The following is a 15,902-nucleotide window of genomic DNA, read 5'->3' on the forward strand; positions in this document are numbered from 1 at the left end:
TATTCGTTCATTAATTCTTTTAATTAAATTTAACTTTAGTATTTTTTAAGCGCGTACTAAAAATAAATTTTTTACTGTACGGCAATTGGTACAGTTTTTTTTTTATTGTAATATTTGTGTCGCGTGATTTCAAGCTCGTTTCACCTGACATGTAATTTCTGCCGGTGATTCAGTATTCAATTTGCTTGTCGTGAAATAAAAAAAATTACAAACAAATAGGTTAAAATAATAGGCAAATATGTCATGTTTTTTTTTTTTTTTCTTCGTTCAATTTCAGGTCAGGTGGCGCGCGGTGTCTCAATCTGATCGTATGCCGGAAGTCTCGTCGCGGACGAATCTTGGATCAATCCTACCAACATCAGTCTCGCCTGATTAGCTGCGGGGGCGAGGTGCACGCGGCGCCCTTTCGTCAGATCGATCAACCGCGTTACGATGGTGCGCGCCGTGAAAAACGCTGTTACAACTTTAATCAGGCGAAAACCGTGCTATGATACGATCGATAGGGGAACGTATAGTTAATCCGGCCCGCGAACTAGCCTACTCGGCGAAGTCGCTGGGCAGCGACACCGCCATGTTCACGAAGGCCGGCGCGAGGAGAGAGGACGCAGCGTAAAAAAATCATCGTTGACAAACAAACTCGACGGGCGCGATAAGAGGTGACTCTCACTGTGTTCGCGAGGCAATTTGCGCCGCGAGTAATTCAGCCGTCGCGATACCGTGCGCTCTTCGCAGCCGAAGAGAGGGAGAGAGGAAGAGCGAGAGGAACGGCAGCCGGCGAGGTGGAGGGAAAGAAAGAGAAGATGCGCTCGCAGCATGGCGAGACTCTCGGGCGCCTGCGTGGCAGGGTGACGTCATTGTAGAACCGGGCAGCTCCTCCACCAGACATTCAGTCTCGCCTCGACGTTCGGTGAGTGTACATGTAGTTTCTCAGAGCTCGCTCACTACCGCGCCAGCGAACGGAAGTCTTACGTGCGCGCGCGGCATCGGAGAGCCGATCCCGATCGCCCAAGGCACCCATTGTCGAACGGACCCAGAAGACGCTTCCCGGTAAGCGGGACCCCGAGCGCGCGCGTCGTCCGCGCACCGATTGACTAAATCGTCGGTCGTTCACCCGGTGTGCGCGGCTACGAATATTCTTACGCAACGATCGGAGAGATCGAAGCGTGCGAAGAGGAAAGTTTCTCCAGGGACCGTTTTCCTCGGCGGGAAAGTCGGAAGAAGAGCCCAGGGGCCACGCGAGCGTGACACGTGCGACGTCCCGCGGAGGACCGTGTTCGCGGCCGCGGCGCGTCTCGCGGGGATGCGCGCCGCCGTCCTCAAGTAGAACCCCGCGGACTCCTCCCGGTCTCCCCCCCCCTTCCCCCTTTCGGATGCGACTCCTCCACCATCGTTGATTGATTGGCTTTACTATGCACGCTGGACTGCGATTGCTATGAGAGGATGAGCTGTTCGGTAAAGATCTCTTGCGGGAAGCAGACCTGGGGCGGCTCGCAGCGCAGAATCGGCGCCCTCGCGGAGGAGGCAGCGTGCCCTCCGGTCAACAGCGCTGGCCTTCAGGGCGTAACGTCGTCTTCGAGCGTGACCAGCGGCACCGCGACCGTCGCCGTCGCCTTCAACAATCCCGTCGTCATCACCACGAGCAGCAGCACCGCAACGACCGCCGCTACCGGCGTTAACATAATCGGTAATCAAAGGGTGGTCCCACCACGCCCCGTCAAGTCGATCGCCACGAAGAAAGGGGAGGACACCACGAAACTGCTCAAGTACATCGACGACAACGTCATCGGCAAGAACGGCACGTTCTTCGGGCCGTTTGGCCGCAGGAAAGGTCAGTGAACAATATAGTACCTACTGCTACTTACTGCTTCTTCGCGCAATTCTCTAATACCTACTCATTCCCCGCGCCCTTCAGTCCAAGCCGGACGTGCCAAAAAGCGATCCGTCAGCTCGAGATCGCTGGGATATAAATTAGATAACGCTGCGCCTTATCGCGCATAGTCCGGCAGAGCCCAGTCTCCACCTTTGTGGCGAACCGCCAAGATAATTAACACCGTGAAAATTAAGCTTGCCCGTTCCCGAAGCAGCGGATAAATGTTTAAAAAGATTCCCGCGCGTGAAGTTATCAGGGAAATTACGCTTACTTGATCTATCTAAATTTAGCCTATTTGTTACGTACATGTATCGATCACGCGATTGTCCGCTGCAAAATTAAATGTGATTATATATACTTATCTAGAAGAGCGATAAAATTAGATATTATTAGTTACGATTGTTTATCGCTCGTTTTTTTTTTCTCTTGCACTTTGAAATATCTCTATTAATATCATTTTTTATTTTTAATTAACGGTTATTTTTTTTAATTATTAATCGCCAGGCCGTCGTGCTTATTCGTGAAAGAAAAACCGATCGGAATTATCCGGAACCCAAAGGAATACCTTTACTTCAATTTATATGTAACTAACCGAGTCGCTGATTTGCCAAATCGATAAACTTCTCAAAACAAAAAGGTGTTGAAAGATTGATGTCGAGCTTTGACGTTTGAGAAAGAAAAAACAAAAAACAAATTCCAAACGTGGAGTTAATAATTTTGGCCCGCTCAAATACTACGGGACAGCTTGTTTACAAAGCCAAGTTGTTGATCCAAATATAAAAGAAAGATCCATGAGTCATGCCGAACTTTAACTCACGGAACTGATATAACTTTCTGATTAGCCTGCGCGCGAACCGCTCAAGCGAAGTGCGAAGTCGGAGTTCGCTTCTCGAGTTATGTCGTGGCGTAAGCCCGCTCGATTGGGACACCCTCCAAGTGCTGGTATATACCTTCCGTAATTCGATCCTACCCCGCGAACGGCCGAAACCCTTGCCGTGAGCTGCGAAGTACTCTCAATTAACGTCATAAAGCCGTATATTTTTAGACGATCGAAGGAAGATTTTTCTATCGAACCGCGCAGGGATCGATGCCGATCGTTTACCACTCGTCAAATTCTTCCCGAAAGACTAGATTTCACATTACCATTCCTCCCGCGAACGTAAATCAAACTGTACATGTCTCTAATTAATTTAAGGTAACTCTTGTAACTCTTGACTGCCACGTCAAGGGCGTTTCCGCGTAATTGGGATACATGAGCTCCGCGGAGACCCTTTTTTCTTTTTTTTTTTTTTTTTTCGTGATTAATACGGAGAGCTAAAAATAAGTTAGCTTTAGAACAACGTCGTGAGAAGCCAAATTTATCGGGTATAAAAATACGGAAATAAAAACAAGTAACAAACATCTGCGATTTTTTTTCGTTTCGGCAGACTTCGGATATTTTTTTATTTGGGATAGTAACGCCGTGTTCTTCGGGATTTAAAAGTTTGTTTGAATTTCTTGCATTTCTGCGTTAGTTAAGTATTATTAAAGTAAAAAAAAAAAGGATTCCTTCCTGAAAAGCTTCACAAGTAAAAGTACTGATTTTAGACAAGAATGGTCGAAGAACGCGAGTTTTTTTTTCGGATTCTGTGCTTCCCGCAGGTTTAGATCGTGTCATTGCGCAATACCGTCAATATGTCCCTTTCACTTTTGCGCCCAAACAATGTAAGGATCGATGAGCGTGAAGCTACGACGAGTACAATCGGCGCGCTTTTTTTTTTCTCCGCAATTTTCCCCGAGTTGCAAAATGCCTTTCTTATCGAGTGTATTTATCGTCCCGTTGGCAAGCACACTTTGTTGCGAAGTCAATCGACGCTTTCGCGCGGTCGGTGATCGCTCGAAGATGTCATTGTCCGAGGATCATTCCAAAGGCCACTATCTTTATTCATCACCGCGATCAATAAAGGCTCGCGTAAAAAACATCGCGAAAAGCCTTGAACGCGCCAGAAAAAAAAAAAAAAAAAAAAGCGAGAAAGGAGGGACGGGAAGGGCCTTCGTTATATCTCAACGGTCGAAAACGCCGGTGATTAACGCGATGGGCGGTGGGACTGTTTAGAGTACGAATCCACAGCTTACTCGAAGTCGGTTTCCTCGGCTCATAAATATCGGGGTGACGTCATGCATCGCCCGGCGCGATGGCGACCTTAACTCTCTTTTGCGCGCTAGATAGGTCTCTAACGGAATCGTATGGCCGGGCGTCGCAAAACATCGTAACGGCGACGACCGGCTCGCTCGCTTGGTCAAGTGAAAGTCCGGGCGATTCTTGAAATGCAAATTGAACCGCGATGGGCATCGGTGGTTTCCGTCGCGAATTTATGAGGATCAGCTTCCGTTTATATGGACCGCGGAGTGTCTTATCTTTCTCTTAGAATACCCTCGCATCTTCGGGTCACCTGACCGGCTGCAATTCCACGCGAAAAAGGCCGCCGTGAATGAGACCAACGATCGGCTCGCGTGCCGCGCACGAAACGATCTCGTGATCTCCTACGCGCAGTTCGTGACCTGCCGTTCATAGGCACGTGTCGATAAATTGCTAAAACTATTACGCGCTTATGCGATACCGTTTAACGAACGGACGAGGCTGCCCGGCGCGATCATGCTCGCTAATTCGATTTGCTCTTTCGACGGCACACGGCTTTTTGTCCATGCGACAAAGCCGCTTAATAGCTCGCTCGCGTAATGAGCGAGTGCACCGATGTTTGATGGCAAACAGCGAGTGTGTATGGAACACACCGCGCTGTACGACGAACGTCATCTAAACTCGGGAAGCACAGAGCGCTTCGGAACGAGTCAATATTTCCGAGCGGTTGACAGAAAATCATTTCGCGATTTTTCTTTGAAATATTTTTTTTTAGTCAATACTCTTTTTAAACGAGTTAATTTATAGCGAGTGCAAGCTTTTTTTTTTACGCGTATTTTACGTAAAGTACCGTGAAAAAGTACAACGCTTGACGATGAGGTAACGAGTGCGAAGGTGCAATTAATGTTGCCGAGGCACGCGATAACGCGGTTAGCTGCGTCTTCGAAGCCTCACGCGGATAAAATATTGCTGATAAATATTGTCCTCGAAATTGTGACGAACTTTAAGAAGGTGGCCTTCATTGAAAAACAGGTTCGCCGCCTCGTGATTCACGAGCGACGGCGCTCGGTGGCAAATGACGAAGTGCCGCATAAAATTTGCAAGTCGATCTGCCTTTAAAATAGAAGGGTAGAGAATTCGATCCGTTTCAAATGCAGGTCTCGTAATTTGGTCACGTTTCTGTTTTAACAAACTTACGAATAAAAAATAGAGAAGTAAGAAAAAAGAAAGATTTTTTGGGGGGTTCTTATTTTGTTGTTCGCAAGCTAAGATGATTAACTTTTTGAGTTTTTTTTTTTTTCTAATTTTAGTGTCAAAACATTTGATTAATGTCTCGCATCAATATTCAGCATCTTTCTTCAACTTCGTTCCGTAGAGTTAATTGATTTGGCAGACGCGTGATTTGTGAAGTTATAGTGTGATTCATATTTATAATTCTGTAATGACGTTGTAAAACATGTCAAGGAGCAAAAGTTACAAGCGGACGCGTCGCGACTGTGTTTGCAAAGGTGTCTCAATTAGTTTAACCAATCTCGAAGTTGAGAAGGCATTTTGGTGCATAATAGAGTGGACTCGATGCACTTAGACGTTCCGCCAACGGCAAACGAGTTTCTCGAGTGGGTCAGATGGTCGTGATGGATGATCCGCTGTCATCCGATAGGTTGATTTCGGCCCGACACGTCTCGAGGTCGACGCGAGACGCGATCCTGTTAGGATCACGAGGCGGTCCAGAGAAATAAGGATGATTGCGTCATCAGCGAGGAATGTATTGTCCGTCTCCCCCCTCCCCCCTCCCCCGTTCTTGACCGGCAAACGGGCCAAGTCAATATTCTGTCGGGAATTAAGAAACTGGAGTAGCGAGGATCCATTCGGCTTGTCAAATATTTGCTAGCTCTTCGGTCTACGTCGCCTCAAAATTTTCATCTTGCAACAATTCCGCTAATATTCGCGAGACATTACCGCGCGGTTTTCGGAATCCTCGCCGCTCGTGCATTTCTTATCGCGAGTCGAGATCTGAGCGAAAGAATTATGAAGTCATCTCCATTATCTGCAATTTATTTCCTCGCGTGACGGGCGAGAATGCCGCGATAGTTCGACTCCGATGCACTTCAATGATTGCCGGCGGCACAAAGCGTTGTGAACCCGATCGATGTTCGTCAATAATGCGCACACGCACGTACGCGTCGTTTCTCATCGATTCGACATTTCCGCCGGACATTTCCGAAATGTAAATGTGCTAGGTAATGTGTTCCTGGTTCGACGGTAATAATGGCGCGGTTGACCCGGTTTTACTCCCGCACGAGGTTGACCCAGTTTCTTCCCTGTTGCCTCAACATAATAAATACTGGATCTCAGATATGATTGATGGACAAAAAAAAATATTTCCGCCTCGTTATACCTCGCGAGACAATGTGGAAAACGCGACTCGTCACCGGCTCGCGAATTGCGATTTCTCGCGAAACGTGCAGTTTTTAATTTCGAGCGAAATTAGAAGCGAGATTAAAAGCCGAAGAAAGCGATATTGCAAAAAATTTTAAATTAGCGAAAAAATCGGAGCGTAGAGGAGTAAAATATAAAAATATCGATAAGAAAATTTTCCACGTCCAAGCATCCTCGATAAAATCACGTTTCAATTAACGGTAAGATGAAATAAAATTCAGCGCGTGGCTGAAGCGGCTATAAATTAATGATGGTCGCCGTCTGATAACGAACTAAATCGGGACGTGATCTCGAAAAATAATGTATTAATAACGCGTAAAGCACTGTTCAAGCTTGCAGCTATATCGGTATCTTTAATCACGGTTAGATTTTTTTTATTTCAATAATGTATCTTTAATCGAACGAGGAATTTACGATTTAGCATCTGGCTCAGCGTTATCGTGCCCGGCGATTCTGTTCGCTGATAAGTTTCTATTCATTAAGTCGCGCATACGCACGCACGCAATACGCTTCGCAACAACAAAAAGTATTATGCACATTGTCAGATACGAATATCAGTGACCCAAACGGAATAATTGCGATCCGGTAACGCGATAACGTAAATGTGACAGCTTAGCTAAAAATTAGGTAATCGTGTTTACGAGAAACTCCGATTTATTTATTATCGTCAACGTCAATAAACGTGCGAGGCGCGATTAAGTCGGAGGTTATTTCCACCGATAACGCGCCTCCGAAAGAAATCAACAGTCATTCAGTCGAGATTTTTCGTCCGCTTTCGCAAGAAAAGGCATTGAATGGTAATTAATTTCCTTTCGCACATTAAAACGTGCGACGAACCGTCAGCGGCATTAATTACTTACGTCCCGAAGCGTTCAATTAACCGGCAGCGGCAATTAGCGTCAATTAAAAGAAATCTCCCCCGAAGAACGATTCACCGCCGCGGAGCGTCCGAGGTATAATCTTTTGGGCGCAAACATCGCGGAGTCGGTCGGCACATAAACTCGCGTGGCCGCACGCGTGTGTGCATCGAATCGCGTGGATCGCACAGCGTTTGCATTGTACAGCTGAGTACAAAGACGAGTATTCACTCGGTGTCACCGCGCCGGACGTGCCGCGAATCGCCGCCGAGTCCTCGACTCCTCGCGCGGATCGAGACAGCCGGACCCGAGCTTCCCATTGGAAAAGTACTCATCGGCGAGTGACTAATTCAGCGACGGGATCGCGAAATAGATGCTCGAATCGGGACGCGTTCAGACTCAGCCAGCGGAAAATTTCTCGCACTCGAGGGGCACGTGGCAAGAGCCAGCCTATCGGCGCTGTTTTGTCGATGGAGGCAGAGCTGTTTGCAAACGATTATCAGATAAAGTAAATCACCGATTACTGTATTAGTGTTTCGCAACGTTATCGAATCCGTAAAAAAAAAAAATAAAAAAAAGAAAAATTTCCGGGCACGTGTCTCTCTTTCGGATGCGGCTCGCCTCATTGAATACATGTGATTGTTTAGCCGGGATCAGATTCTCCGTGTTCACCTTGCACGCGGCTCATGTGCTATCGGAGTCGCGCTTCATTGCGCTTTATTATTTTTGACATACGTCATTCGCCGCTTGCTGACACGCTGGCTAGCTCATTAACGCTCTCACGATCGTCACGATTCCGTCGACAAATACGCAGTTGAGTCACACGATTTGACTCGCGGAGCAAACGAAGAGTTCCCGTCGTCACGCATTTCGATAGGCGATATCTTATTGCGTTCGTGCAGATAAAAAAAAATAAAAAAAGGAGAAAAAAAAAACCCAGTGACACGGATACTCCGTTAAATCAGCGAAAGTTATCGCGGGAAAAACAAATTAATAATTTTGCCGTTATCGTCGTCATTATCACTGCTGTTGCAGAGAAGACCGCGTTTTCATCGCTGATTAAAGTCGTCAATTCTTGCTGTTTCTCTTACGTGAAATGGAAAGCAGCTTAAAATATCCGGTATTTCTCGGCGCTGTTATGCCGCTAATAAGCAGCTCGACTTTCTTACTTTGAAAGTCCCGGTTTTAATATTGCATTATACGGGGCGCGTTTAAGACGTGTTTAACGGCGACACGCGATGCCGACGTTAATCCAGGAAATTGTCGCGACTTCTCAAACACCGCGCGCCGTAACTTCCTTTCTCTCTCTGTCTTTCCTACTCGCGCTGGCGCACGCCGTGGAACGCTCTCGATCGAGAAACGCGAGATAACAATAATTCCTGTTTAAACTGGATGTCCGCGGCGTCTCAGGTTCCATCGCAGCGGATGTCCGATAGCAAATATCTAGAAATATCCGTGACGCTAACGCGTGCTCGTTATCAAATGAAAATCCTACCACTTTGTCTCGCAATCTTGCGCTTTTGCCAGAACAAATATTTGACGGGCGCGATGCACAATTGCGGATAAACAGCTGCGCTTTCAACGGCTTCGCAAACGTTTAACTTCTCGGGACGCAGATTTGCGCATTAATCTGGGAGATTTGATTTTACCTGATTTTATCTGCTTGTACAAATTTGTGAGGTGCACGCGACAATTAATTGTTGCCATTTAAATAATTTAATGACGTAAATGATTTAAATAATACGAGAAATACAGAAGGCGTGGATCCCACGGGTCTCTACTCACGGGCGCTTTGTCTCGAAACCTTGTTTCAGTTCGCCGCTACTTCGAGGAGTTAAGGGTTATTGGAACGCCCGTTTAGCCGTAAACCCGCATTCGAACACGCGGCCCCGTGAACGGGATACGTTTTGTCGCGCGTCTCGAACTCGTATGTAGGTGACAGACACGATCTGCAAAGCGAGGTCCGTTAACGGGACGTCCCGTAGACGTACACGTGCACCGATCCCGGAGACGGATTCTCGTCCTCGAAATGCATCCCGCCTTCCTCTTAAGGATGCCGCGGCGTTCGCGTCGCGGAAACGAGAGAAGCTGTCGAATTTACTGCCTCGTCTCGCTTTGCTCGGTGCAATTAAACCGTCCGCTTTTTTTCCCCTTTCGAGGGCCCGCGAATCAAGGGCGGAGTCGTATGAACTGGTTCACGGTCGATACCCGGTGTCGCGGTCAGCCCGTCCATTGTCCGACTGAAAATTTTACGAGCAGACGCACGTAGGTGTAAACACGAACGCGTTGTCTTAATCTTTATCGCGGCGTCGCGCCACGATTTCTCGTTTGGTTTACGACGACTGCGGCGCACGTGGCCCTCGCCGCCGTAATTGGTCTTTAAATTGAACGCGCGGTCGTGCCATGGAAAAAAAAAGAAAGAAAAAAAAAAATAATGAAGACGACTTTACGAGAGGCGCATCCTGTTCGGGATAATTTCATTTGCTCGCGTGTTTTACGCGCTCGCGTAGTGGTCGTTATTCGCGTCATCTCGCGACGCCGCGCAGTGCATTTTCATTACGATCTCGTTTTCTCTCCCCGGCCGCACGATATCGCGGCGACAGGCACTTATCACTACGCGCATTAGCCGGCCTAGCGCGTGCTGGATAATTTCATATCACGGTGGAATCGCATGGAACACACGCGAAACAGTCGACGAAACGTTTTTAACCTTTGCACGTCGGCCGGCTTCGTTGTCGGTACACGGCACACTTCGTTAGACATGCACGCGAGGTGCAACAGCTATGCATTAAGGAAACGCGTAATCATTCCGCGATTAGCCGATTATTAAGTGAGATAACGAACATTCTGCCCGAGGTCGATCACACCTACCCCGCGCGAACCGGACGTTTTCCAACTGGTTTGAAGATTTCCTCGGTGTTACGTAATGGCTTTTCAATAAGATCGTTAAAATGTTACGCATAATTTCCAGGCGTTTCCTGTTTACCTGGCATTTATAACATCGGCATCTTTTCTATTCGATTTAATCGCAACGTCAATCGCGTCAGGTGATTTTGGATGTTTCGAAATATTAACGGACTATCGTGGAATAAATGTAGGTTCTAAATTAAAAATTGTAATCGAATTCGCTTATTTGAAAGTAAAAAGATTCGCTGTATCTTTGATACATGCATGAAATTTTGTTTATTTGCCGAAGAACTTGAACGACTTGTATGACTAATCTATTTTCGTTTCTTTTCGCACTTTCCACGTGAAAGCGAAAAAGGAACAGCGAGTAGGTCGTGGGGCATTTGCACACTTGTCGCGTTGAAATGGCTAAATAATGATTAACGTGACGCGGAGAAGATTGGCAGCAAGTTTTCCGCGGTCGGAAAAATCCATTGACATATCTCTCTCTCTCTTTCTCTCTCTCTTTCGCGAGCTTGCACGGTGCATACGCAAGTGCAGCGTCGATGATAATAGCTCGGCGTGTTGCGTCGTCGACAGCAGTCGATGCCGGTCGAATGCGGCCGAGCGCGTTCACCCGCACGCCCGTGCCGTGCTCGCCGCGTGCTAGGATCGGGATAGGATGGCTGCACGATCCGCTGGGTGCATTACGTAACGCTCTTTACGCACCACGTAAGCATTGCAGGCGGAAGTGAGCCGCGGCTATCTGCATTCCGCCGGCGCGCGAGAGGGCCGACCATTGTAACGCGATACGCGCTATCCGCTCATCTGTTTGCATACGGCACCTTGGCCTGCGACTCGAAAATCCAGGCGGCAACGCAGTCGGAAAATCACCGCGCGATTTAAAGGAACGTTCAAGAGCTCGTAATTTTACATTTCCGCCACTTGCGCTTCAGCGAAACGCGGAACGCAATTAGAATCGTCCAATAAAAAGGATGAAAGGGCTGAATGAAACCCGATGAAATTAATTGACACGTGGATCGTTTTGTTAGTCCAATATCGTTCTCTCTCAGTTTTACCGTTACGTGTGTTCTCGAACGTAAAGAGGGAGATAATAAAATGAAAGATATCGCGGCGCTTTGTGGGAATTATTTTTAGATACGCATATCCGTTGATCTGTTCTGCGTGCATCACATTAACAACAGGCCAGCGAATTTTTCAGTTTGAACACACGTCGACCTTTAAACTTTCCCCGCTCGTGACGTATTTTCCCGTATTTTAAGACGCGCGTGTCTTTTTTTATCCGAAGTGATTCAGGCTCGGGGATTGAAAGCATCGGTCGCGGCGGTACCGCGACGAGATCCTCAATCGTCGCCTCTTCATGGCGGAAATCGGGATGCTAAGTGGCGGCGGGAACGAAATCCCCGCGAGAAAAGAATAGAGGAAATACGTATCGCGGATGCGCGATGCCAATTTCAACCTCGCACGTTCCGTCGCGAAACAGAAATACGGGAGAGCGTATAAAACGGCGGGGCGCGCATTATTAGAGATGTGTTTTATAAATAGACCCCGCGAATGAGAAAGAATATACTCCCGACTGCCGTACGAAAGTCCCGAAATAAAACGCGCTCGTGTGACATTCGACGGATTATTACTCGGCCGCTCGGCTGCTCCTTGACGCCCTCTCCTTTTTAACGTTCTCAAAGCAGAAAAAAAAAAAAATACATAAATTGATGAAGCCCACGAAGAAAATCGCATCACTTTTAATCTACTAACGCTACTCGGGCGATGTTACATCGATTTGATTTGGAGTTTTATTCCGTTGAAACATTTCCGCTCGTCGGTTTTATTTCTCTCGATAAAATGACGCGGAAACATTTATTTTGTAAGAGAGGGATCGCATTGTCTTAAAATCTAATCGTTTACGAGTTCGAGATTGAACGCACTACTCGCCGCTTCCGATGTGCCTCGATGGAGGTATTTAACCGTGAATTACGAAAATAAGCTCGCGCACGCAGACGCATGGAGTTGGAAAATACGGGCGCACACCGGAAATTTCTTCTCCCGGTGGCCTCGACTGGAGAAAATTCACGCGCAGTGGCACGACCGCGTCGACGCATCCCGACGCGAGTTTACGAGAACCCGGAGGTTGGCCGGGGCGCAATAAGGCGACGAGGAGTCTCAAGGTCGCGGGTATCGATCCATCAACCCTGCTTCCGTCGCCAGCTTCTCTCTCGCGATCGCCCAGCATCCCAATTTCTACGTCGTTGTCGAGAGGCGAAAGAAAAAACTACGAGTTGTACGCGAGAAACGAATTTATTATAAATTATTTTACGCGGATTTAATAAAATGGATTCGACTTAATTAACTTTCAACTTTTCGGTAAAAAAAAAAATTAAAAAAAAACATCTTTAGATCCCTTAAAAAATACACGTATATATATCAGTCAAGCGAATGAAGTTTAATTAAATCCGCCGTTCCCGTATAAGTTCATTAAAGCTCGTTCTCACAGGATCCCGAGAAAGTTTCACCTCTTCGTTTCTAATATCTGCGGGCAATTTGTGAATGAGAGGGCCGAGAATAGCGGATCTAAAAAGCAGCGTTCGCGATTTCTCGCAGATACTCGCGCGCTCGGGACAATTAAGGAACGGCCGCGCATTCGTTATGCAAGACTTTCTATTTGGGTCTCGTTTCGTTTCTCGTGAAAGGCATATCAATCCGGGCGACGGTGTGCATTATTAAAGATGCAATCTTCACGGACGAGAGAGAGGGAGAGAGAGAGAGAGATGAAGTGCCAGCGGTATCGCGTAAAAATAGCCGAGACATTGTGTAATTCCGCGGGCTATGCCGCGACATGACGTGGAAACCGATTGATTATCGCGGGCCGATCGGTCGTATTTATCGGACAATTATCAGTAGATAATTCCTTCCCCTCCCCCAACTCTGATTGCAGTTATCTATCTCTGTCGATTGTATCTTCCGGTGCAATCACGTCTGCGGCAGATCGCCGACTTTATCGCGATCTTCTCTCTCGGAAAGTTTCGTACGTCGAAGAAGACGGCGGCGTGGCCGATAAATAACTAAACAGTCATAAGACTTTATTTATTCCGCGGGGTAGAGAAAAAAAGAAGAGAAAGAGCGGGCCAAGGTTCGCGCCATAAATTAGAGTTATAAATCGTGCGGTATCAGTCGTTTTCTGTGACCGACCTAAGAGCCGCGAGTACTTCGATCGGGTGAAAGCGCCGGGATCGGTATCGCGCATGATCACCCGTGGTCATACGTATCCGCGATTCCTTTCCGCTCGATTTCCTTCCGACGACTCCACGTCGGCGGGAAAACTGGGTGAAGCTGCGGGGAACCGAGGCGTGGCCGACGTCGATATAGCATTCGTTTTCTGCGCGTTTTCATTGCTCTCTTATCGCACGTGCCGCGCAGGCGTGGAACGTTTAAAAAAAAAAAGAAAAAAAATTTTTTTTCCTATGCTGGAAACACGGGACATCGAGGAGAAACTGCCGCTCCTTAATCTCTCTCCTACATCGATTTTAAAAATCGCAAATTTTTTTAGGCGAGAATACACAGCAAAGAAGAAAGCAAATGAAATATTCCGCATACTAGAATCGGTTTCTTAAATGTAATTAGCATAATATATTTGAGGTATTTGATACTTTATGCAGGCCGCGTTAAAAGCCTGGTACGACGCGCGAGAAGGAATTTAATTATTTATTTAATCATTCGGAACTGCACACGCAGCTGCTCCGATATTTAAAGTCTCCCCCGAGCGACAGCTACGTGCGTGGAGATAGTTCTCTTGCGCAAATTTACTATCGGCGGAAAGGTCGCGGGTCAATCGGCTCTTCCATGCTGCACTTTGTCGCCACGGCAACGAAGTATACTCCCCCGATTTATGTGTTTGCGGTAGTTAGCGCGATCGTGCGCTCTCACTTTCTGCGTGGCGGTCTCCAGCACGATCTGCGTTACGGTCGTCACGTGCGCGAGAGAGGGAAGGTAAAAGTATACGAGGCCGAGAGACATCGGTGCACCGGAAGAAGCGGCGGCTGCATTCGCGGCCGACCGCGCGCACGAGGAATATCACGGCGCAGGAAAATGCCTGTGAATAATTAGAAAGTGCCCGTTCGCTTTTCGTCCGGAGATCCGCCGGCAAATTTAGCTCTCGCGCTGCGGAAAGTACGCGCCGCCGGCGCAATGAGCGGAGATCAATCTTGCGCGCGGCGAATTGACTCGCGGCTAAATTTCGCGTCTCGAAGATAAATTCGCTTGCCCACGCACCGAATAATTAATTGAATCACGCCATGGAGCCAATAATACCGCTTCGACGTAATACTTTCCATTACATCCTAAATTTATATTACTAGAAGAAATCATACGATCGCTACACGCATTTTAAGAGAGCCCGATTACAAACCATGAGAAAAAAAATTATATGACTTACCAGTCTGCATGAGCTTCAGCGGAGTTGTGGAACTCTGCCGGTGACTGTAACATAAAATAGAGAATATTAATGTAGACGTGCTGAAAACAGTTAATGTTTAAATAAAAAATTACGCATTTGTATTTAATTTTTTTTTTTTTGATAAAAATAAATAAAAATAAAATTAATAAAATGACAAGTTTAGAGAAATGAATTAATTCTCACCTAAAAGTTGCTCCGCCGATGCAGGATACCCGTCCTGGGCCTGCTCCTCCTCTCAGATGGGACGTGTCGAGTCATCCTTCCGCGCCGCGCACAAGTCACTCGCGAACACCCCGACACCGTGATTTTACTGTCGCGAAATTTACTGAACACTATCGCGCGTTATTTATCGGCGTTCCTGAAAAAAGAAAATCCTGAAAAAAAAACACAAGTTACTGACTTACCAATCTGCATACAGCGGAGTTGTAAAATTCTGCCGGTGGCTGTAACATAAAAAGAAATATATTAATGTAGACGTGCCAGTAAATTAATAAGATTAATAAAAAAAAAGGTAAAAATTTTTTTTTAATAAAGATTTAATTTGAAAGAATTAATTTTTACCTAAAAGTTGCTCCGCCGATGCATGATGCCCCCCGGGCCTGCTCCTCCTCTCAGATGGGACGTGACGAGCCATCCTTCCGCGCACTAGAAACACGCGAACGCACTTCCGTAAAAAATTATCGTAAAAAAAAGCGCGCGATAACTAGCGGCACTCCCGAATCGACCGACGAACCGGCTACGGTTCGTATAATAAAATATCGGCGTGCGGAACTTTTTCTCACTGCATTGCAGCGGAGTTCCTCTTGATCTGTAACAGAAAAATGAAAAAATTATTTCGTAGATATTACATCTAATTAAATAAAATAATGGAAAAATTAACAGCTAATTTACGCGTCACGCCAATTTTTTAAGATAAGACTTCGTCTCACGACGAGGATCAGTCGCGATCAATTACCGCGAATAATATTAATTCGGAATTACTTCTGGATCAAGTTGATTTAACGGTGGGCTAAGTTGATACGAGATTGGAACCGCGTAAGTTCCGTGGCTATTAACTGTATAAACTTTGGCGTTTGACCGCGCGAACGGTTACTCGGCAGAAATGAATGCGGACCTTCCGCACCTTGCCCTAATTACGCATTCTATTTCGGCTGCTTGACGCCCGTCTGCCTCGCGCGAGTCACTCTCGCAACTCTTGAAATACATTCGTCTGTGTTTGCTCATCCCGCGAAAACGGACGCGGGAAACAAAGAGACGCAA

The 15,902-nt window shown here is 46.9% G+C and overlaps 1 protein-coding gene across 1 annotated transcript in view; it reads left to right on the plus strand.

The window, feature by feature from the left end:
• The first annotated feature begins 830 nt into the window (after positions 1-830).
• LOC139107782 (uncharacterized) overlaps positions 831-15,902 on the plus strand; it is a 43,936-nt gene continuing 28,864 nt past the window's right edge. Inside the window, exon 1 of the mRNA XM_070665615.1 lies at positions 831-1,828. Coding sequence (XP_070521716.1) covers positions 1,441-1,828 — 388 coding nt within the window. The 5' untranslated portion in view covers positions 831-1,440. The remainder of the gene's footprint in view (positions 1,829-15,902) is intronic.

The sequence above is a fragment of the Cardiocondyla obscurior genome, linkage group LG13, assembly GCF_019399895.1.
Source record: "Cardiocondyla obscurior isolate alpha-2009 linkage group LG13, Cobs3.1, whole genome shotgun sequence".
Classification (NCBI taxonomy): Eukaryota; Metazoa; Arthropoda; class Insecta; order Hymenoptera; family Formicidae; genus Cardiocondyla; species Cardiocondyla obscurior.